The 23,931-nt window shown below is 44.4% G+C and overlaps 1 protein-coding gene across 12 annotated transcripts in view; it reads right to left on the bottom strand.

Moving 5' to 3' along the window:
- The window catches only part of RYR3 (ryanodine receptor 3), a 570,442-nt gene that overhangs the window by 202,384 nt on the left and 344,127 nt on the right, over positions 1 to 23,931 (bottom strand). For all 12 annotated transcript variants that reach the window (XM_055088336.1, XM_055088341.1, XM_055088340.1 and 9 more), the window contains 8 exons: positions 20,016 to 20,232; positions 15,071 to 15,175; positions 13,305 to 13,408; positions 11,865 to 11,948; positions 10,068 to 10,227; positions 8,185 to 8,332; positions 7,114 to 7,319; positions 6,344 to 6,518 (listed from right to left, as the gene is read on the bottom strand). In XM_055088336.1, coding sequence (XP_054944311.1) covers positions 6,344 to 6,518; positions 7,114 to 7,319; positions 8,185 to 8,332; positions 10,068 to 10,227; positions 11,865 to 11,948; positions 13,305 to 13,408; positions 15,071 to 15,175; positions 20,016 to 20,232 — 1,199 coding nt within the window. The remainder of the gene's footprint in view (positions 1 to 6,343; positions 6,519 to 7,113; positions 7,320 to 8,184; positions 8,333 to 10,067; positions 10,228 to 11,864; positions 11,949 to 13,304; positions 13,409 to 15,070; positions 15,176 to 20,015; positions 20,233 to 23,931) is intronic.

Genomic DNA, 23,931 nt, shown 5'->3' with positions numbered 1-23,931 from the left:
TGTCCATCGACAGATGAATGGATAAAGAAGATGTGATACATATATACAATGGAATATTACTCAGCCATAAAAAAGAATAAAATAATGCCATTTGCAGCAAAACGGATGGACCTAGAGATTATCATAGGGAGTGAAGTCAGACAGAGAAAGACAAATAAATATCATATGATATCACTTATATGTGGAATCTAAAATATGACATAAATGAACTTATTTAGGAAACAGAAACAGACTCACAGACATAGAGAACAGACTTGTTTCCAAGGGGTAGGGGTGGGGGAGGGATATTTGGGTGTTTGGGATTAGCAGATGCAAACCATTATATATAGAATGGATAAACATTCAGGGAACAATATTTGATATCCTGTGATAAAGCATAATGGAAAAGAATATGAAAAAGAATGTATATATCACTTTGCTGTACAGCAGAAATTAACACAACATTGTAAATCAACTATACTTCAATAAAATCAATAAAAAATAAGAAAGTCTCTCTTCCCCTTTCTTCTCCAAAAACTTGAATGATGGGATAAGTAAGCAGCAGATTCGAAAACAATGAGGACTTCTGAATAACCCAGATCATATCAATGACTTCCTAGTTATAGACCCCCTGACAATGCAAGATGTATGCAGAAAGGAAGAAAGGTCATATCTGCATGAGGTCTTTTTTCTAAGGAACTTGGGCTCCTCATTGTTCCTAAGCCATCAACAGAGGGGACAGTACTTTGTTGAAGATAAATCTGAAGGTTTGAGGAGCTAACAGACTTGACCAAGGTTGTAAGAAGGGCAAGTGACAAAATGGGAAAAGATCCCACACCCTCTGACTCACAGACCAGCTGACAGTCAGTGTGCAAGAGAGGGGGTGAAGGTTACAGGGGGTGAATGCCCCAGATTTAAACAGCAGTTATGTCCTAGGGCAGAGGGCTGTACGCATCACAGAGCAGAGCGCTGTCCCTCTGAGGCAGAAGCCATCTCTGTGGGGGAGAGCTGAACACTGACTGAAAACAGACTCTGAAACCAAAGTCGGGGATGTCAAAGCAACAGGAGGGAGTGTCAGGGACCTCCTCGGGACTAAGTGGGCACAGCGGGGACAGCTCTGTACAGCAGCAGACGAGAAGCTAAATCCCAGGCTTGAGCCAGAAAAGAGAAACTCCAGAAAGGACCGAGAGCAAAGCTACATCCTCACAAGCCACCAGCACTTTCTCCTGGGGAAGAATACTTGAAAACTGGATACATTTAATCAGCTCCCTCCACCTGGTGGAGAGACTCTGCTCCATTTCCATAACTTCTTTACTTGAGGAGTTACAACTTCATGTAACTTGATAACTCTGCTTGATAGACAGATAAGGGGGAACAATGATGATAAACCCTACCAGCTAATATTTATCGAGTACTTTCTAGGTGTCAGGCCCTGGGCTCAGTGCTCTACAGATTTAGCTTATTATTGTGCCCATTTTACAGATGAGGAAACTGAGGCCTAGCAAGTTGATAACTTGCTCAAGTTCTGTCTCTTGGTAAGTATGTGGAGCCAGCATGTGAACGAGGCTTCCTGAGAGCAGTCCAGAGCAAGCAATGGGGACTGAGGCCCAGATGACTGCTTTCTAATTCTTATCTCCAGTGACTGGCTTTGTGATGAACTCTTCCTTCACTTTTCAGATGATTTTCCTAAGTGTCATGTAGTTGATTAGTTTGCCTCTAGATCAGGCAGCTGGAGACCTACAACCACAAAGCACTCCAGGCCCCTTGGAGGAGAAGGGCTGCCTTCTTCAAGTGGCCACATGGCTCCCTGGAATTGATCTGGATGGACAGATCCACTTGGTAAGGCCACTTGGCATTACTGTGAACAATGTCGTGCACACACAAGGATTTGCACTTTGCACACAACTCAATTAATCCCTAGCTTCAAATGAGACTGGACAAGTAAGAAAACGGAAAAATAAAGGGGAAAAGCAGTACTCCGTCCCTACATGCGGCCTAGTAGAAGTAATTATGCTGACATCATTGAGAGGTTTGAGGAGAAAATCTGCAAATGGCCTTACTTGGAACCTAGATGTGCATAGAATTCCTGTTCTAGGAAAGGTATGTCAAGAACACACGCATTTAAATCCTGCAGAGGACCCCAGGTTCTGATAAACTTTGAATCACAAGGCCTCATATGGCTTTGTGATTAGGAGGAGAGTCAGCCAGGAGGTCATCTTTTTATAATTCAGGGGCATGAAAGAAACCAATAATTTACACAATCCCAACCATGGATCCATTTTTAGTACATTTCAAGTTGAAGAAAGACATGAGAGCAAATCACTCCCACTAATGGAAAGACTCAGATCTTGGGAAGAGGTGGTTAAATGACTGCCCAGACCATCCCTGGGCTGTTTCTGAGAGTCTCAATCCAGCAGCTCATGTTTTACCCATTAATTTTCTAAGCCTTACAAAGATGGTGTTCGGGGATAGCACTAAGATGGTCACAAGCCTTGTAGAAAACACAGGAAACAAGAGGCCACGTTCCCCTGCCATAGCACCCATCCGGGGAGAGAATGACAGGGGAAGCTTGGGTACCAGTGTGTCTGTGCGCAGATGGCGGCGACACTGCCCACAAGGAAGTTTCATCTGCTGCCTACGGAAGAGCTGCCAGCAGAGCTGGGGGGTCTGTTAAACCCTGACAGGCCAGTGGCAGGAAGAGCCTGGGAGGCTGCTCCTGCAGACGCTGAAGCTGGAGCGAGGCAGGAGGTGCCCCAGGGGAGTGCCTGGTACAGGCAGAACAGGACACCAGCTCTGAAGCCTCTTCCAGACAGCATGTTCTGAGATCTGGCACCATGTGCAGAACTTTCTCTTCCTTTCCTTTAAATGGGATAAAAGAGAACACTAATAGCAAAGGTTTCACCGTGGAAGCTTCTGAGCTTCCAGATGCCTTTTAGTGATAACACTGTGAGCTGTGATGGTCCAGGCCAGGGAACAATGATTAGGAAAATTCTAATGAGGCCGATAAGAGTAGATCATCTATGATACAGGAGAGGATGGAGATGACAACTTATAAATAACCCAGAGGAAAAAAACCAGCCACGAATTGTAGTGCCTGCCCCCATTCCTTCCCCCAAAGGACTAAAAACTTCGCACAGCACAACTCCCTCTGGGGTAAAAGGCCTGCATCAAGGCTGGGGTGCTGGTGACCAGAACACAAACATATAAGGGATTTTGCTTGATATGGGGCTATAATACACAAAATGTTTTATTTTCAACAGATGCTTTTCCTAACAGCTCAAGGCAAGAATTGCTGCCTCCTTCCACTTTATGCAGAGAATAGAGAGATGCTATATGGTGATTCTAGGCCTCGGGGTTATTGTCATCAAAGAAAAGCATGCAGACTCCCTTTCAACTGCCCTTCCTCTGACTCCCGAGCCTTCACAGAACTGAAAGAGCCTCCCAATTATCTTGTCTCTGTGTGATTAAAGTGCGATACAATACTACAGTACAGTGTGTTAACACAGTACAGTACAATTTTATTATAAAACAGAGTGCTAATAACAGACTCAGTTATTCTGAAGGTTAAATCATGTCTCTGTACACAAAAGGTCTATGAGGCATCTCTTTCATTACAGCACAGATGATCTCTAAATACAGAGTTCTCCTAAAACATCCCTCTTCTTTACAGTGTTCTTCTGCACAAACCCTAGGACAGCTCCCCATGTCATAGAGAGTGGAGTCCAAGGATGCTGGGCCCAGATTAGACAATAAATAAAGTTTTTTGAATAAAAAAAGCAAGTCTTGATGTTGGAGGCTATAATCTGCACCTTCTTGTTCTTTCCACCTTCATCTTCTGTAAATTCCATACACAAATCTTCCAAAATGTATCATCACTCTTTCCTGCAGTCTCCTGATTCCACACTATTACTCGACTCACATCCCCTTAGAAGAAGACCCTTCTCCTCAGAGGTAGACAGCTCATATTTTTTATTTAACCTTCAGTTCCAATCCCATTCCTATAGAATTTTCATCTTGCATTGGTCATAACCCACCGCTTCGCATTGGTAGTTACCTTTCCATATTTTCATCTTATTTATTTTTCCAACTAGAAAATGAACTCCTTAATTTTGCTACTATTTACATTTGTGTATACTTTAGACCACTGCTTGTCATACTTTAAAGTGCGTGGGAACCACCGGAGTGTCTTGTCTGAATGCAGTTTCTGAATCAGTAGGACAGGCATGGGGTCTGAGACTCTGCATTTATAACAACTGGACCACACTTTTGAGTAGCAAGGCTTTAGACTTTACAGAATTCTTAGAACTCTGCACATAGACAAGAGTCTTGTCTCCTCCTTATGCTGAGCCAAAGTCTCATAGACAAGTAACCTCCCCGAATCTACACTCAGGGGAGCCATAACAAGGTCTCTGGTCTTTGGACTCTTCCTACTCCAGGGAGCTACTCTCCTTGGGGATGAATCTGAATCTTCTAATTCTTCGTTCTCCTCCCGCCCCGTGAAGAGAGCACTGCCTGTGATGGGTACTTGGTAAATATCTGTTTCCAAAGAGCAGTGCCAGAGGATGCTCTTCTCCACTGCCCTCATGCCCACCGTCATGATTTCCCCCTCTTTGCCTCTGAACCAGTGCATAAACCATTCTTTCTGCTGGCAACATCTTTCCCAGTTGTTTCCAAAAACATATTTTTCAAAACTTTGATTTTAAACCTTTTTAGAAGGCATTAAAATATGACCCCATCTGGCTTCAGTCATCCTGTCTTTCTAGGAAAATACGTGGATTTGCAACTTTTCTATTACCCCAAATACGTGGCTCTTAGAAAAATCTTTAAAGCTCTTTTAAGGTACAGTTGGATATGCACGTTGCAGATAATAGATGTCTGCAAAAAGTGTGAAAGTGATTTGTAAAGCACATTGTAAATACATAATATTTTATATGTATTAAAAATACATACCCATGGGCTTCCCTGGTGGCGCTAGTGGTTGAGAGTCCGCCTGCCGATGCAGGGGACATGGGTTCGTGCCCCGGTCCGGGAAGATCCCACATGCCGCGGAGCGGCTGGGCCCGTGAGCCATGGCTGCTGAGCCTGCGCGTCCGGAGCCTGTGCTCCGCAACGGGAGAGGCCACAACAGTGAGAGGCCTGCGTACCACCAAAAAAACCCCCAAAAAACAAAAAAACCCCAAAACATATTCATGTATTTTTGTTGCTCTTGCCTGTGCAGTTTTATCTTTTTTAACTTTCAGGGTGGGGAGGGAGGACTGTTTCTTTTTGTAAAGTCTCAGAAATTTAAAGCCACCAGGAACCCTAATCATTTGCAGAGGGAGAAATGAGGTAAAAAGACATTTAAATAAAGTCAACCCGAGATGTCACAGATGGGAAGGGCAGAGGCAGGACAGGAAACCAGGCCTCCTGACCCAGAGCAGCCTCTTTTCCTCTCGACCTCCCTGCCTCCTTCTCATCTTTACTGAAGCAGCAGAGAGTGGCAAAGCACCAAGCACAGGGGTGTGATCACAGCTGGTATTAAGTCACACTGCCATGCCATAGAATTTTACAGCTGAGAAGGATGTTGGCACTCATGCAGTCTATCCTCCTGTTTTCTGGTACAGATGAAAGAGGCAAAGCCCAGAGAAGTCAAGCCAAGCCTGTCTGGGAGCCACACAGTTTGTTAGGAGCGAGTCAGCGAACTCACAGTCCAGTGGCCCTTCTCCTGGTGCCAACAGCCTTGGGTGGTACATAACGTAGCTCTGTAGATGGGAAATAAGAAGCGCCCATCGCTCCTTTGTGTAGCTGGAAGCACAGCCCTGACTGCAGTCTATTCACGGCTATTAACAAGTGCAACTGTGCTTGGGTTTCATAGCACGCTTGACTTTCAAAATAAATTCTATTTCATTCGCGGGAACAGCTAAGTCAAACTTCTGTGTTTCAGGGATTCTCATCAAAGCATCAAGTTCAATCACACAGACATTCAGACTGACAATTCAATTCAGAATATGAGGATAATTCTTTAACTCACCAACTTTTCTCTCCTGCCAGGGATATTAGTCCACATGCAATTAGCATTTCCTCTGTGATACCGGGAAACGTGAGGTACCTTACCATGCCAAGGTACAGGGCAGGGGATTAGAGGAGAGCCCCTTGGTCAGTCTCTCGGCAAGTTCAGACTTACATTTACACTGCACACATCAACTATCACTATTTTTTGTCTTGATCCTTCAAAAATGATAGTCTAAGATCTCATCTTCACCACCAGGGTTTCAAATCTGTAAAGGTCAGTGTGTCCTAAGTGAGGAGGTAGAAGATCTCACCCTGCTCCCTGGATTTCCCTTCATCTCGTGGAGGTGGAAGGGGGGAAAGCTGGTGGATTTACCGTCGTCAATCTCGTAGTCAGCGAAGGCAAGCTCAGAGCCTTTGTTGGTGATCAGCAACTCCCCATTCAACGTGAAGATCATTGAGGCATCATCCAGGTTAATCATACATCCAACCACATCTCCTGGCTGCCAGGTCCGTCCAAAATACCCACTCCCTTGATGCCAACGCTGGCCCTAGAAAACAAGAGCGAGGGCTTAGAGAAATGGAGGGCCTAGCCTAGAGGGCCCTGTACTCCTGGAGCAATGACCCCATGAATAACTTCTCCTAATGGGCAGTGGGTACCTGGTTTCTACAAGGCACTTCCCTTTCTACCAAGGACAACTCACAGGGAGAAGTGGTCTATATCTACAGACGAATGAAACCAAGATATACAAGGCTCATCAGAAAAGGTGGCCTGAGTCTCCCAATACCTAATCAGCTATGAAAACAAGCCGAGCTCCCTCTAAGACAAAGTGGTAACATTTTCCCTCATACTGGCTGCACAGTGTTCTGTGAGGCTCCCCTGCAGAGGGGAACATGGGCTCAGAGGCAAGGCAGATACGGAGCTGACTATGGAAAGGATGAGAGTGTGCGGCCCTCCCCTTCTCCAGAGGAAAGAGTGAAGGGACAAACACTAAGTGATGATCATTCTATCGTCTCAATTAGCCAGTGTGGCGGCTCCTCCCTTTTGAAGCCAGAGATCCAGATACTCAGCACTTTTCACTTCTGGGGAAATATTTGAAGCAGAAAAACCCGGACTGAGGACGTGCGGACACCGGCCAGACTCACCCTGCTGCCTTCAAACACAAAGGCTTGGTCATTGGCCCCCAGCTCAATGTCAGGCCGACAGCCTGGCCTGGCCCAGCCGACACGCATGTCTCCTCCGGTCACCACCTCAAACTCAAAATACCACTTTCCAGATCTCACCGCATAAGAGCGCTCTACCCGGAAAAAGCGGATCTTGTCTATGCTGACTTTCTCCACAGCTGGGTCAGCTATCGAGAAGAAAAGGGAGTAGAGAGAGAGAACATAGGTTTAATATTTAGGGAGCACTTCCTCAAAAGACTTTCAACAACAAAGGCTGATGACAGACCTCCTACTAGCCGGTACAGCATTCTGTTCATAATATCATCATCACTATCATCATCGTATCATAATAACAATACAAGCTACCATTCAGTGAGTGATTGCTTTGCAGCAGAAACTAAATCTCAGCTTTTCCTCACAATAATCCTATGAAATCAGTATTATTGTCTTCCTTTTACCGATGAAGAAATTGAGGCTCAGAGAGGTTCACCTGTTCAAGGTCTTAGAGCCCATAAACCAAGGAGAGCAAAGATTTGAACCCAGGTCTGTCTTCCTCCAAATCCATCCCCTTAAACCGTGTTTTACTGCCCCACTAGCCTATGGTATCCCCTGGGGTATGAGATGGCAGTGACATGTTAAATAATCATAAGCTGGTGATCTTAATCAGTGCTAGAATTCAATATAGAGATGACATTACCTGGCCCCAAAGTAAGCTGATATTCACATGTTTGGAAAACAAGAGAAATAAAGGTAACTTGGTTTGGTGACCAAATATCCTGAAAAGCTCAGCTATGCTGGAGGATAGCTTATTCCCTGTGGGATTATGTCACAGACGTGCTCGTTACAGAAACATCTGTCAATGGGACACTGCTTTATTATCAACATGGCCCCTCCTCCCTCCCCCCACTTCTAAAATACACCATTGAGTTTAGCACTCTTTAGCACCACCAGCATTTCTAATAGTGCAAGTTAGACCTGTTGAAAGTTAGCATTCCACCAGAAGAAGACCTGTTTAGTAAACTGGGGCCAGAGTGAACAATCTCCACTGATTACCTAGTTCTTGGTCTGATGGCTCAATGTTATAGCCGTAACCAACAAAAGTCCGAACAGCTTCACGAAGGCTGTCCCTATTTGACTTCTTGGTACGCTCATCCAATAACGCATATGGCACCAGACGGGGGTTTCTTTTGTTCTTTAAATCCTATGTGAAGCCAGAGAAAAGGGATGCTGAGAGAATGCATTATCATCTTTACAAAGAGCTTGCCCCACTCACATATTCCCAGCAACTGTCCTGGTTTCCTTGGGTGAGTCTGCTAGCTCTTCTCCCAGTGCCTTGATATTTACCAATGTACATAGTTGCCGCTTCAAGATTAAATGAGTATAAATGGAAAATGTGTACTAACATTCAAAACTAGCAGTAAAAAACCCATTTCAATAATGCCAGCCTGTGAATAAAATGAAGTGTCATGAAATTGGTTAGAAACCTCCATTCCCAAGGCAAGGCAGATGGGGGTTTGCGTAACTATTCCCTTATGAAAGATCATGCCATGATTCAAACAGTTATGGCCTCCTCACAACAGATTCTTTTTATTTTTATTTTTTTTAAATTTATTTTTGGCTGCATTGGGTCTTTGTTGCTGCGCGCGGGCTTTCTCTAGTTGCGGTGAGCGGGGGGTTCTCCTCGTTGCGGTGTGTGTGCTTCTCATTGCGGTGGCTTCTCTTGTTGTGGAGCACGGGCTCTAGGCATGCGGGCTTCAATAGTTGTGGCACACGGGCTCAGGAGCTGTGGCTCGCAGGCTCTACAGCGCAGGCTTGGTAGTTGTGGCACACTGGCTTAGTTGCTCCGTGGCGTGTGGGATCTTCCCGGACCAGGGCTCGAACCTGTGTCCCCTGCATTGGCAGGCAGATTCTTAACCACTGTGCCACCAGGGAAGTCCCAACAGTTCTTAATAGACATCTCTGCTCACAGAGAAACATCTGAAAAGGTGGCAGAGCCGCAGTGGGGCCACTTCATTGTAGTAGGCACATATTTCTATTACAGTCCTCCTCGGTTCCTTAATGGGGACTAAGAAGACAATAATGACAAGAGCAGTGACAAGTCATCATAACCTAACATGCTGTTTTGAACCCCCAACTCCCTTCCCTGCCACAGTTTCCATAGTTGTGGTCTTCTTGGTTCCAGACGCGTGCAGGTTTGGAGGCTCAGGAATGAATGAACACGTGTGCACACAGCTGTCCTTGAACTTCCCTGATACTGAGCCCGGTACTTACTGAGATGAGGGGGGCATTTCAGAGTGAGAGGTGTACCAGGTGGTTTGGGCCGAACCCTGGTTCTAAACTCCACTTAATTCCTTGCTGGGCTCGCAGGCTGCCTCTGGATAAACTAAGAACCCTGCCCAAGAATCTTGGCCCTGTGGACTGAAGTTAAGGGGACACAGGCTTCTTGGTGGGCTGGTCTGCCTCTCTCCTGGGCTAGCTTCCCCTCCTTTTCCCCTTCAGTGGTAGATACTTGGGACCATCCCAGAAATACTGCTGAGCTGTGACATTGATTTATGTGAGCCTTACCTTGGTCTTGGAGAGTGCATGAAAGCTCAGCACCCCGTGAGGCAAGCAACAAGACGGGGAATGACAGAAGATGCAGCCAGCGGCCATAGACACAGGGCAACATGATCACAAGTGAACCAGACTAACAAAGGAAAGGTAAGCCTATCCATTGCTGAAAAACTGGAATTATGCCTGGAGTTCATATCAATGTGACCATTACAAATTCCATCCAGTCCCATGATTCTATAAATAATGAATGTGCTGAGGCATGAGGAACAGAGTGCAAGGGCAACCTCCACCTTCCAATCTAATACCCACCAAAGCAAAATGGCATTTTAATGCATGAGCACATCTCCTGGCTTCTCCAGCAGGCCGGACCCAGCACTTCTTACCTGTTGAATGCCATAGGTCCATCCTTGTCTTATTCTGTCTTTTGCCCAAACATTGTGTGCATTTTCTGCAAGCTTATCCACTAAAATTTCTTGAGGAGGTAACAGCTTCACATCAGACAAATCCAAAGGGGCTGGCTTATAGCCATTGGACATCATGTAGCTACAAGTGAATGGAAAATATATATTTTGAACAGAACTGCACGACTCCCCCATTCCTGATTTTAGACCAATAGCACAGTGTCAGAACACTAGGAAAATAAGGCTACAGTCACAGATTCTCTTTGGAAGAATGGACAGCTCAGCTCTATCTCAAGTCTTTAGAGGAAGACCCTCATCCACCATCCTTTTTGCCAATGCATGTCACAGATTAAGGCGACTGTTGGAGAAAGTGGATGGTCTGTGCAAATCCATCCTTATTCCTAAGAAAACTACTCTGCCCTACAAACGATGGGCACAGTCAGTGTAATGTAACATCACCCGAAGCTGCTTTGTCTCGCTTCAAAAGCACAAAAGGTTATGACCACATTGGCAAGGACGGGACCTTGAGCCAAACGGTTTCTTACAAATCAGCAAAGAATGATCACTCAGTCTTAGAAAATTAAACCTTCATTTTGAGAATTTAAAAAAATCATAACATTAGAGAGTTTGTGAGCTTGAAGTGATCTTCATGGTTTGCTGTCCAGTCCAGGAGTCACAAATGTCTGTAATTCGATAGGTAATTTGATAGATAACGTGAAGACAGGAAAAGCTCAGTGTGAGTCCAGGTAGACGCATCGTGTAAGTGGAGAGGAGCAGGGCCCTGAGTGGAGTGACTCACAGGAGAGTAAATGACCACAGTCATGTGGGAATGTGAGTCCAGAAGCATCCAGGGCCCCAAGGCCACGGACTGCCCAGACCAGGGCCAGAGCCTAAGTGTGATGATTTGCAGACCAGCGCTACTCGACCCAAGAACCTGTGAGCAGCGCGAGATACAAGGTGGGCTGTAGGCATGATATTGCCCCTCATCCACCTTCTAGGAATGCCTGACTTCGGGCAGGGTCAACATGTGTTGTTCGCTGAGCACTGCCCCCAGCCACCCCTCAGCTGCTGCCTCTCAGATGAGCTGCTCTCGGCGCCAGGAGCTGCCTCTGAGCGTGGAGCTTGGCAGCTTGGGAGTTTCACAGGGAGGAAGGGGAAGATAAGCATTTGATTAAGAGCTGGCACTGCCTTGGTTCATAAGTCATTACGACACCTGGGTGTGAATGCGTGGGCACCCGAGGCTGGCACATGTGCGGGTGAGCAAGTGAGCCAGGGGAGGCGCCCGTGGGCTCGCATCTGAATGTGTGGGAACACATGGCTCGGTGAATGCACGGACGAGAGGGAGAGGGCACATGCAGATTTAGGGGCCAAATTAAATCTTGGCAGTGACACACATTTCCACAAGGAACTTACAAGGTTGGCCCAGTGACAGAGGACTGAATCTTTGCTGTGGCTACCGACGATCTTCAAGCTCCCGTGCCAACTGCTATTCTTATAGACCAACACAGCGTATCCATCTGAGTGCCACATCTCCTGGCTCAAAACTAACGATAGTAGATAGTAGTGTAGGTCCAGGCAGAAGCACTGGAAATACTCTACTTCAGCCGGCTTCCGTCTGGGGGTTTCAGGGCAGTCTAGGTACCTGGTGGAGACATCCTGAGCTGGCGCTAGAAGTATCTGGGGCCGTCACCTGCCTCTGTGCATGTGGTCCTCCTGTCCTCCCAGTTTAAAAATTCAGACTGAAGCATTAAAGTCTCTGACCATTAAATGATCACCTACTTTTTGGGCAACTTGACCTTCTTGAGATCCTCCTCAGCAGCCGGGTTAACATGAGCGATGTGGCACCCCAGGGCCAGGAGGGTTCTGTGACGTAACGGAGAGAGAAAAACAAGGGTCAACTGCAAGGTGAAGGACAGTGAGAACCCTAACCTGTGTCTGAAGTGATAAAAACAGACAATATTCATTCACTTAGACCAGAGGTTGCCAAACTTTTTCTGTAAAGGGCGAGATAGGAAACGTTTCAGGCTTTGTGGTCCTTATGTCTCTGCTACAACTACTCACCTCTGCCATTACAGAGGGAAAAAAGCCATGGAAAATACACAAACTGATGAGCTTGTCTTTGTTACAATAAACTTTTTTTACCAAAATAGGTGGCTGGTTAGATTGGCCTATGGACCTTAGTTTGCCAACTCGTGATTTAGATGGTAGCAAGAATGCAACAAAAAGTTAGTCAATAGCCCCTTTGGGAGACATTTTCTAGTTTATAAATTTGCACTAGGATTGTATCCTGCTTCTCTGATTCCAGAGGACAGATAGGATCCTAATAGCAAACCCAGAGGTCAGCAAGTATTGCCCACGTGCTCCCTGTACAAAGTGTCTTGAGCTGTGTTGGACACCATGAGGTACCAACGCCACATCCTCAAGAAGGGTTGGTGTGATGGAAGACATCACATACGGGGAGCCTATGAGACAAAGCAACCTGACAGAGCATCACTGTGCCAGCAAAACTACAGTGTTAAAAAGTTCTGCACAAACTATCAGACAGAGAAATACAATGCAGAGAAGCACAGGTAACAAGCACAAAGGGAATTCGAGAAGGGAGATATAATATGGGGCTAAAAAAATGAAGATCTGAATCAGGGTTTAAACCACAGGTGGGATCACAGAGAAGCTAAAAGTTACTTTTAAATTGAATTTTTGTGAATTAAACCATGTTTTCCCAATCATTTTTAGAAATGCCTTATCTTTTTAAAAAAATATTTATCATCTCATTTAACCATTACAACAATCATATAGAGATAAGAACTATTACTATCCTCATTTTGTAGATGAGAAAATGGAGACTTAGAGAGGTTAAATTGTCCAATTTCAGTATGACCTAGAACCTACTATATACCTTATCTTCTTTCCTTTATTATACATGAATTAAAAGAGGCACTTGGTCCTTTGATTCTAAGTTTCTCTTCTTTTTTTTCTGCCTACCTTTTCCCTGTCCCTGGCAAATAGCAAATGGTCTCTAAAGAACTATATATGCTAAATAACAATAGTAGATGTGTTATTCACTATGCTGAATCCTTTCGTGGCATGAATAATCCCCATCCTGGCTAATTTGTCAGAATGCATCATGTTTTCGAGAGACAACAGGTTTGTAGTTTAGTTATAAGGCATTAAATCATCCCCTCACTGTTTAGTCCAAATTCAATTCAATTAAACACTCACTTTAAGGTTTCGGTTGACATTTGTAGGTTATAATTCTTCTCAGTTTCAGGCAGCTTTGAAAACTCGACAAGGCAGGGGTGTTGTCTTTTATTGTCGTCCCGTATCTAGGTGACAACATAAGAAAGAACATAATTTAAGTTTTGACAACTGACACTGGGAAACAGAAAAGGACACACTTTGAAACATGGCCCAGGTAATTCATATCAGGCAAGACAAAGACAGCTATTTGCTGATAGGCAAAGAGACGATCTTCTATCTAATAAATGATACACGCCGTCCCCAGCCTGCCAGTGGCTTGTGTTCTGTGGATTGCTTCTAGTCAAGTGTCTGCATTCAGAACATACTTTCCCAGAGAAGCTATTTTACACGTGGTAGCCATGCTCCTGCCTATCCAAAACTCATGGAACCATAGTGCCACCGCAGGGTAGCATTCTTCAGAACATAAAGGACTACAGAATCTGGGCCAGCACTGTCCAATAGAAGCACAAAGTCAGCCACCAATGTGAACCACATTTGTAATTTCAAGTTTCCTAGTAGCCATATGAGAAAAGAAAGAAAACAAAAAACAAAAACAAAACAAAACAAAAAAAGCAAACAAACGAAAAAACCAGGTGAAATGAATTTTAATAATGTATTTTACTTAACCCAATACACCTGGAACCTTACCATTTTAACAAGTAATTAATATAAGAAATTATTTCTGAGCGATTTTATATTATTTTTCATAGAAAGTCTTGAAAATCCAATGTGTATTTTACATTTACAGCTCATCTCAACTCAGACTAGTCACATTTTAAGTGCTCAGTAGCCACTTGTGGACCATAGCTATTGTATTGGACAGTGTAGATCCAGACATTAACTCATTCATTCATTCATTCCACAAACATTTGTTGAATGTCTACTATGTGGTGGGCAGTGAGCTAGACCTTAGGAGTTCAATGGTGAGCTGGGGTAGCCCCAGCCCCATGAAGGATACAGTCTGATGGAGTAGTAATACAATCATCATAGAAATAAATTTACAATTGCAATTGTAATTCGTTCTCAAAGGAGAGGTTTGTGGTGTTAAAAGAGCATACAGCAAAGAGGTGGTCATATATAAGGAGAATATTTATGGGAGCTATATCAATATATAAGTGCTAGAGTGCAGGGACACTTTCAGTAACTAAGCTGGAATGTGCATATCTGAGCGTGTCAGGGTCGTAGGGAGCTTCAGAATCACAGATTCTTCTGCCTTCAGACATGACCTTACACAAGTCACAGAACAAAGTCAATTCACATCCTCTTTGAAAAATGCTTTCTAGTGAAAGAGATTCCTTAACCTCCTCTGCGTGTCCATTAATCTTAGTGATGCATCTGAAAACCACACTAAACAAATTCAGATTCACAACAATGAATCAGCTTCTTTTCACTAGCCATGCAGAGAGAACAGCTGTTTCTGAAGAGAAAGGGAGATGTGAGGCTCTGAAGGAGGAGCTAAGGGTTGACCACATTCGATATTCCCTGAAGAAAAAGACCAGCATCTGGGAGTAAGAAGGAGACAGGCTCCTGGGTCTGTCTGTGCCGAGCTGGTCTCCCCAGCACTCCTGACTGCAGTTCAACAAACTCCCAAGCAAGGCTGCTGTACTCAGTGAGAGCTGGATGGGAGTCAGTAAGAACCAGTGGGTTTGGGCTTATGAGGTTTGTTTCTCATTTGAGTCTTTGAAGAACGCTTCCAGGTAACAAGGCAACCCGACCCTCCACCCTGGCCCGGCCACTCAAACACATACCTTGCCAAAAGTCCAGCCAAGCTCTATTTTATTCATTCCCCAAAGCTCGTGGATGTTTTCAGCCAGCCTGTCTCGGATCTTCTCTAGGTGAGGTGGTAAAACAACCTAAAAGGAAAAGGAATAAGTGAGAAGCGAGAACTGCAAGAATCAACCGTATTGAAATCTGTCATAAAATCTAGACAGATCGTGTGCCCCAGTTGAATTCTCTACACACCACCCAGGAGGGGCTACTTCTAGAGATTCCTTCCTCTCTTGGCTTCCCCTGGACCATATCTCCCCTTCCTCTGTACTCGCTCCTTGGGAGATCTCATCCACCTGTAGATGGTCACTCCTAACCATCCAGCCTCCAGCCATGGTCTCTCCTGAAGTTCAGACCTACTATTCCAACTACCTGCAGGATTTTCCCACCAAAGTGAACTCAGCATGTTATTCAAAGCTGAATTCACTATCTTTCCTTCAAAACCTTTTTCTTGTCTTATTTGTATTTTCTCTTTTCATTGAATGACCCCACCATAAAGTCATCTTAGTGTCTTTTCTCTTGGCATTACATCCCCCACCAACACCACCGAATCAGTCACAAAATCCAACAAGTTTATTTCCTAATCATCTTTCTGAAGGTTCCCCTCCTCTACGACACTCAACCTCGTTATTTTCTACCTGGACCATTGCAAGAGCTTTACAATTGGTCTCCCCAACTCCCCACCAATCTATTCTTCACACTGTGGCCAGAGTGATGAGCCCACGACAACACAATCACATCAAAACACTCTCCTCCTGAGTACCTCCAAGTGCCCCTTGACACTCCCAAGACACAGACTAGATGTATTAACCAAGCATATAGAGCCATTCTTCAGTCCTCTCGTCACGGTCGGTCCTCCCAAATACACCCTTTCAAAGCTCCTGAAATTCTCCCCAAAGGTCACACTGTCGCTCAGTTCTGTGCCCTTGCACACGCAACCTTAATTCTTATTAGTACTCCCCATGATACACATAATATGTATACCCCCCACCCCCATGCCACATGGCAAATGACAAAGACTTTCTCCTTGGACTAAGCTCTAGATGGGTGCTTCTGAGCCATTTCTGACTAGGCTCGATCCTTGGGCCTTGTCCTCAAGATCCCAGTTTTAGCTAGAATCTTGCTAAATTAGTTTAGTGACAATCTACACCCTTGATATGTGATCACCCTCCATGTCTGATCAAACGTATTCATCCATCCCCCATCTTCCCCCAGGTGATATCAGATCTATCTGACCTGCCCTCAGTAAGAATCCTGTTATATCAGTTTAGCAAGAATCCATCCCAACCCCTGACGTTCCTCTTAGTAATTGTCCATCACTGACATGCCCACCCTACCCCCACCCCAAACCTGCTCCTTGGCTGTAAATCCCCAGTTGTTTGTGTTGTATTCAGAACTGACCCCAGCTCTATAGTGGAGTTCCTTTTCCCCTACTGCAATAACTTCTAAGCAAAAATCTGTCTTTACCCCTTTAACTGCTGTCCAGCTCTGGTCTTAATACAAACTCCCTCAGTATTTATCCTTCTGGAGTTAGCTCAAATGCCTCACTACCTTTTGGAGGTCTTCCCCAGGTACCTTCAGGGAAAGTTTCTCTGTGTTTTCCTGGTACCTTGCTCATGTCTCTCCACAAAGGTCACAAACTGGGGACTCAAATTTCTCTTTTTCCCCCCTCTTTCTTTAATTTACTACTACTACAATTATAACAATAAACAATTAATTATTACCATTTTCATTTATTAGTTGATAGCTCCTAAGAAATAGGAGATTTCATATAAAAATCCAGATTTCTAATTTCCCTTGACCAGTTGAAAGATTGCTAACATTGGCCCCACACTTTTGCCTGGCAACTAGTCAGCTGGAGCTAAGAAATGGCCCCCTGCTTTAGGAGGGCCTGCACACTTGACCTGTTTCCCTTCTGTATCACCTCCCTGGCTCCTACAATTCTAGCTCTATTATAATGATTATTAGTGTTTCCACTACTTGCAAAAATCCCAATTATTTTCAAGGAGGGGAGCTCATGGAAAAAATGTATTTTTTTTTTTTTGTAGAAAAAGTATATTAAGTCAGTGATGTGTAAGGAGACCACAGAGAAAAGTAGCAATAAAATATTTTGATTATGTGTCATAACCACTATTGGCCTTTCAACTAAAGACACTCTTTTAAAAAAAAACCAACTTATTATTGAAAAGTCAAAGTTAACTGGGATAATGTTTTGATAAGGAGCAAAGTGGGGAAAATTATTAGTAAACAAATGACAACTGTATTTGAGTTTTATTGGTTAACTAATATAATCTGTTTAAATTAATCACAGCCTGAAGGGGGATTTCCATGTGAAGGAACCACTTGCTTCAGCAAAAGGGGGAAATGTGGAAAGAAGCCTCCACAAACAATCCTACATCATAATTTCAGTGACCTCAATTGGTGACTAGCTGGGATAGAGTAATATTGGCTTGGTAACTGCCTCCTGGGTGTCTGGGGCCTGAGACTGACGTCCCCAGGGAAGGCTGCTTGGAGCTGGGCTCCTCCCCTGCAGTGCTCAGCAAGGGCCTGGGGGTGCTTCAAGCACTGGACACAGGTAGCACTGAAGGACAGGGATCTAGTCAACAACACTTTATCTGCAAACTGGTTGATGTGCCCCAAGCAGGATGGAGTTGACTGTGTATCTTGTATTTAACTTCTCTTTAGACAATAATTTCACAGACTGATAGATTCTAAAAAATTACAAAGTCTCATTCAAAATAATAAATTTCACCTTTCCAATGAGAACTTCCTTATTATTTGATTCCCAGCAACATTTCCCGCATTCCAGGGTCTATACAAATTCAGCTTTGGGTCCAGACATCAAAGTTCATCTGGCTTGTTGATTTATCTCCACTCTTTGATTTTCAAATCTTCTATTCTGTATGTTTAGAAACTCTTCTCACTCTGGTCCAGCCCTCCTTTCCTCCCTCATCAAAACTTCCCCTCATTCTTTTGAACTCTCGTTGAGGCTTGCTTCCTCCAGGAAGCCTTTTCTGAGTAATACATACATCTCTGATAACTTGGTAAGGAGGGCAGCACAGAGAAGTAGGAATCATGTCCATGAGTACAACCTCTCCCTGCTTGGGCACTAACCACCTTGTGTCCACAGAAAAGCTAGTTTAGTTCTTTGGCCCTCAAACTTCTTATCTAAAATACACAGCAAGGGGACTTCCCTGGTGGCGCGGTGGTTGAGAGTCCGCCTGCCAGGGCAGGGGACACGGGTTTGAGCCCTGGTCCGGGAGGATCCCACATGCCGCGGAGCAACTAGGCCCGTGCTCCACGGCTACTGAGCCCGCACGCCTGGAGCCTGTGCTCCGCAGCAAGAGGGGCCTCTGCGGTGAGAAGCCTGCACACCGCAACGAGGAGAAGCCCCCGCTCGCCGCAACTAGGGAAAGTTTGCGCGCAGCAACAGACCCAATGCAGCCAAAGATAAATAAATAAATTTAAAAAATAAAATAAAATACACAGCAAGCAGATGATCTGATTCCTAGGATTACCTCTGGCTCACAAACTCCTACCTCTTTTCCTATCAACATTCTCAACTCCAGCTACATTCCTGGTGTTGTACTAGGCTCTGTGAAGCAGGCAGAGAGACACTGTGATTTCTAGACAATGAGAATTCACAATCATTAGCTACAGGAGGTAAGAAGCAGACACATGACCACTCACACAGAGCTGAATGTAATAGGGTCATAGAGATATTATGGGAAAATATACTCTAGAGACCATCTACAGGTTAAAAGAGCCATACTCCTAAAAACTATTACCCCAAGTGCCTCAGAGACAAGGTGCCTTTACATTTATTTTCTCTAACATCTAGAATAGTGATGTGAATAGCACTGGCGTCGCAGAGGCACTGGAAAGCCTCATCATACGCTCCTCATCATACATTGTACGTTCCTCCTCATAACTGTGTGAACGTGTGTCTCTCAAAACAGAGACCCTGGGAGGGGAAAGAAAATGTCCATTTCAAAGTGAGAGAGTGGCATGGACTTATATATACTACCAAATGTAAAATAGATAGCTAGTGGGAAGCAGCCGCATAGCACAGGGAGATCAGCTCGGTGCTTTGTGACCACCTAGAGGGGTGGGATAGGGAGGGTGGGAGGGAGACGCAAGAGGGAGGAGATATGGGGATATATGTTTATGTACAGCTGATTCACTTTGTTATAAAGCAGAAACTAACACACCATTGTAAAGCAATTATACTCCAATAAAGACGTTTAAAAAAAAAAAGAAAATGTCCATTTACCAGCACCTTCTGAGACCTCCATGCTCTCCCCTGTTGCTTTCAGGTTTACTTCCCACTCTTCTCCTACCTGCTCCTCCTCCTCCAAACATCCAGCCACAGGAGAATATTCGTTGCCACCTGTCCCTATTTTGTGTTTCTACTTCCAGGCTCTCATTCATCCCATTCCTGTTACTTCACCCTTGGACGCCCCTCCCCATTTAGGTTTACTAAAGGTCCTGACTGAATGCCATTCTAACTACACAGACTTTTAGAAACATTCTAGCGTAAAGGATGTCTCTAGCATTTATTTGTGTACACGATCGATCATTCTGCATATTACATTTGGACTCGAAAAAAAATAACACATTTGCTTCTTATCTCTTCAACTTGGTTGTGCATTCCCAGAGAATACTGTCACACTTCTGCCTATGCCTCACAGAACCTAGTACCGTGCCCTACATGTAGCAAGTGCTTAACCGTGTTCATTGGTTGCAAAATCCTTCAAGAGCTCAATTGACGCATATGGTGGAAACGTGAAGAATAATGGTTGTTCACACATCACGACAATTCTGTAGAATGTATGATAAGAATGTTTCAAGGACAATGCAGCAAGGAGGATTTAACCCTATTACATCATCTCCATGGGCTGCCTTCTGTTGGCAGCTCAAACCTACCTGACTGGTATCTATGGGGCACGGAATGAAAGAAGCTTGGGAGAGGAACTGGGTGGTACCCAACAGATCTCGAACACCTTCAGCATCCCGTTTATACTCTTTGACAGGCTCCAATCTCATCTTTTCTTTTGGAAGTAAGGCTTCGTAGCAAGGGGCATAGCCAGAGGGAGGCAGGAACTTAAATTCTCCGTGACGTCCCCCCATCAGGAAACGTACTCTGTGTTATTTGGAGAGACCAGGAAGAGAGAGGTTAAAAAAATACATGCCAGCCCAAATAAGTGAAAGTTAAAGATCAGCTCTCCCCACCCAAATTATTTTTTGGGGAAGTGAATGATTTCAGATTCATCACAGCAAACAGTCTAAAGTACGCAACAAAGCAGTGGAGAGAAAGCTGACTGGCAATTCACAGTGCCCTTGATTCTCAGTTGACCATGTCAGCTAAGTTCTTAAAAATGAACTTACACTTTAAAACCACTAGATTTTAAAAATCAAGTTCATCCTTACTCTAGTAGGAGAATCATTACTGTAGATATTATTACTACAGTTTGAAAAGAGTAACAGTGATAATGATGATGACATTATTTTCCGAAAAGATCACATTCAAACTACAGCATGAGAACTTCAAGTATTTTTACTTGAGAGAGTTTACTCACACAATGATGAAAGAAAACATGATATAAATATTTGGGGAAAATAGGACAGTCCCATTTTTAGGTGCAGGTAAAAGATCAAGTAACACGAAAGTATTAAACAGAAATGGTATACATTCCAAGAGGCGTTAATAGAAATGATAACACTGAAGAGGCTGCAGTTCCCCAAAGTAGCCATATGAGGGCGACTGTGAGGAAGCATCAGCAGGTGGTTACAGCCATGGGGGTGCCAAATAGGCATCAAGTGTTTGCTCACTAGGGTCCCAGTGCCTTCTCAGGGGCACCACCGCCTTGCTGCCATCCAGGCCTGATGCTCTGGCCCACTCCAGCAGTGCCCACAGGGGCCTCCCAAGGAAGAGGAAGGGATCCTTGGGGGGGGCCACAGTCATGGCAGGCACTAATTAATTACCAATAAATTGAAGTCTTTCAATATTTTAATTTAGCATTCTGGCTGAATTTCAGCCCCATATATATTATTAAGTTAGGGTTAGGGTTAGAGCCCAGAGATCCTCTGCAAGAAGAGGGTGAAAATGAGGGTCATAGGCTCTTAGGTTTGGGACTGAAAATATAGCTTTTGCAGATCAACTGCAACCATATTAAATTGATGAGAAAATATGAGTGCAATTTTAAATAATTAAGACATGGCAAGATACACAGCCCTGCAGGATCAACAATAATTTTACATAGGAAAAATCCATCCATACTCATAGCAGCTACACGTATTCACTCCCTCCCTCTTTCCCTCTGCGTAACAACTATTTACTGACTCCATACGACTTTCACTGTTCTCCATACTAGGGATTCGGCAATTAACAAAGAATACCCTGTTGCTGGTGTCACAGAGCAGGCATCCAATGAGATAAATAGGATAATTACTGATTGGGAGACATGTGATGAGGGAATAAAGAGGGAGACTGAAACAACTCGGGGAAGGAGGAGGGTCCGAGATTGGAGGCTAGAAAGGCTTCTCCGAGGGGGAGATATTTTTATTAACCCCGAGGGAAAAGGAGGAGCCAATGAGTTCAAAATCAGGAGGAAGAGCATTCCAGGCTGAGGAACAACACGTGCAAAGGCCCTGAGGTAGGGAAGAGCTTGGGTGGAGGGCAGTGTGAGTGAGAACACGGAGAGCCCAAGGGGCTAAGAGATGAGGTGGCAGGGGGCAGGGCTAGATCAGGCAAGGTCTCTGAGCTGGGATTTTCTTCCCGGTGAGCAGCTTCTGAGGGATTTTAAGGAGGAAGAAATACAGGATTCTTCTAGCTGCTCTATGTAGGAGGCACCTGACACCAATCTAGTCCCAGTGAGACATGAGGTGGGGTTGGACCAAGGTGATGAAGGCCAAGCCGGAAAGCAGCAGTTAGATCCCAATTTTGTTAGGAACTGGTGATGGAGTGGGCCTGTGTGTGTGGAGGGGGGTGAGGTATAGGTGGGAAAGGTTATGATCTAGCAAAGCTCTAACAACAACACTCTCCACTAGATCTCACGTCCTTTAACTGGAATATTCTGGTGGGGCAGCCTTGCAAGAGAGTCTCAGTATTGGCTGAGTAACTGTGATTGTGTGTAGCCTAATGATAAAACTGGAAAATGAAAATCTCTCTGAGTAAAAGACATTTAGGATTTTTCCCCCCTTCCCAATATAAACAAAATCTTTATCCAAAGAGCATATAAAATGCTGTTTTAAAATTAATTACAGAAATCATATGAAGCCTCCCACTTTCCCATTTTAAAGTAGTAAGCAACAATGATATAGAATTAGAACCACAATTGTCCCTTATGAATGTTCCTACGTTAAATGTTATATAATAGGGCACGATCTATGTGTATTAAGACTATGAACAATGACATAAGAACAAAATTGAGTCATTAGCCTGCAATGTTACTAATTTAGTAAAACTTCAGGAAATAATGACTAAGACTTAAAATTTATTGAGAACTTTCCAAAATTCAATTGCAACATAACAGATTGTGTTACTGACATGCTGAAACTATGGGATAAAACTAAATTGTTTTGAACAAAGAATTTGTGTGGGAAGTTTTCTGCTTTTCCCTTCTCACTGAGCATCCTTCCTGTGAAGAGCTGAAGCTTCCTGGGAGCTCGTACAGCAGCTGTATTCTTTGTTACTCACTAGCGTACGGATTCCAAGGCCAAGCAAATGATCTCTTATGAGGACATCTAGATGGATTTAATTATTCATAAGCTCTCTCTCGCCAGTTCCGTTTAGTTTTAACACTTCTCTTATGCTTTAAAATCTGCTGTTGTCTTCTGGATAGAAAACAAATCAAGAAAGGTGGAAAGCCAGTGTAGCACTTAGGGAGAACAATGCTGCTTTGATATTCAGTTATTAAAAGGAGAATGATAATCTGGTTTTACAGCTTAATCTTATCACCTCGAATGGCCACAAAGACTGTAAAATGAAAAATTAACGTAGCCAGAAATCAGCGTTTACTGCTTACTGAAGCATTCGTCTTCCAACGCCATCATGCTGTGCTTCAGTGGGTAGAAGGTATGGTTCTGGGTAGCTTCCCAAGTCCTGCCAGACAGGTGCCCAGCTCCCCAGCAGGCGGGACTGAACGGGAGCCGGTGTGGGCACACCTGCCACCTGTGACTCCTTCCGTCGCTGCCCAGAGTCTGTGGGAAGGGCTCCAGCAAACCACCACCAATACTGGTGGTCCTCATGAAGTCTCTCTGGGACACCCAGATTGTCCAGGTCAAAGGAAATAATGGGGATAAAATACGGGCTTAAAGGAAACAATCAAAAGAAAGAAAGGAAATACCTGAAGCCCACTTTAATCATCTGAGGATATTAAAACGGGATCCCCTCTGTCTCCATTTTAGCAGAGGTCCCAAAGGCAACTAATTCAGAGGATGCCAATATTTTCTCATCCTGAAGTGAAGTGCTGGACCAACTATGAGGACCCATCAAAAAACTGTGAAACCTTTTCAGCTTTAGCCCACCCCATACCGCCGCACTGATAAGAAAGGTAAAGAATTCATCTGGAGAAAACCATCAGGGAGAAAGGGATGGGAGTTCTTTCCCATCAGGAGTCAAGTGAGGGCTGTAAGGAACTACTCAGAAGTTTGTGAGTACCCCCTGGATGTAGTGAGGGGCATATTTGCCTAGAGACAGTGAAGAACACAGGGAGGAATCAATCAGCTGCCAGCCATCAGAAAGGAATTCTGGGGCTTCCCTGGTGGCGCAGTGGTTGCGCGTCCACCTGCCGATGCAGGGGACACGGGTTCGTGCCCCGGTCCGGAAGGATCCCACATG

The sequence above is a fragment of the Physeter macrocephalus genome, chromosome 11 (assembly GCF_002837175.3).
Source record: "Physeter macrocephalus isolate SW-GA chromosome 11, ASM283717v5, whole genome shotgun sequence".
NCBI lineage: Eukaryota > Metazoa > Chordata > Mammalia > Artiodactyla > Physeteridae > Physeter > Physeter macrocephalus.
Note: the sequence above shows the minus strand (reverse complement) of the source record. Positions and strands in the feature narration are given on the sequence as shown.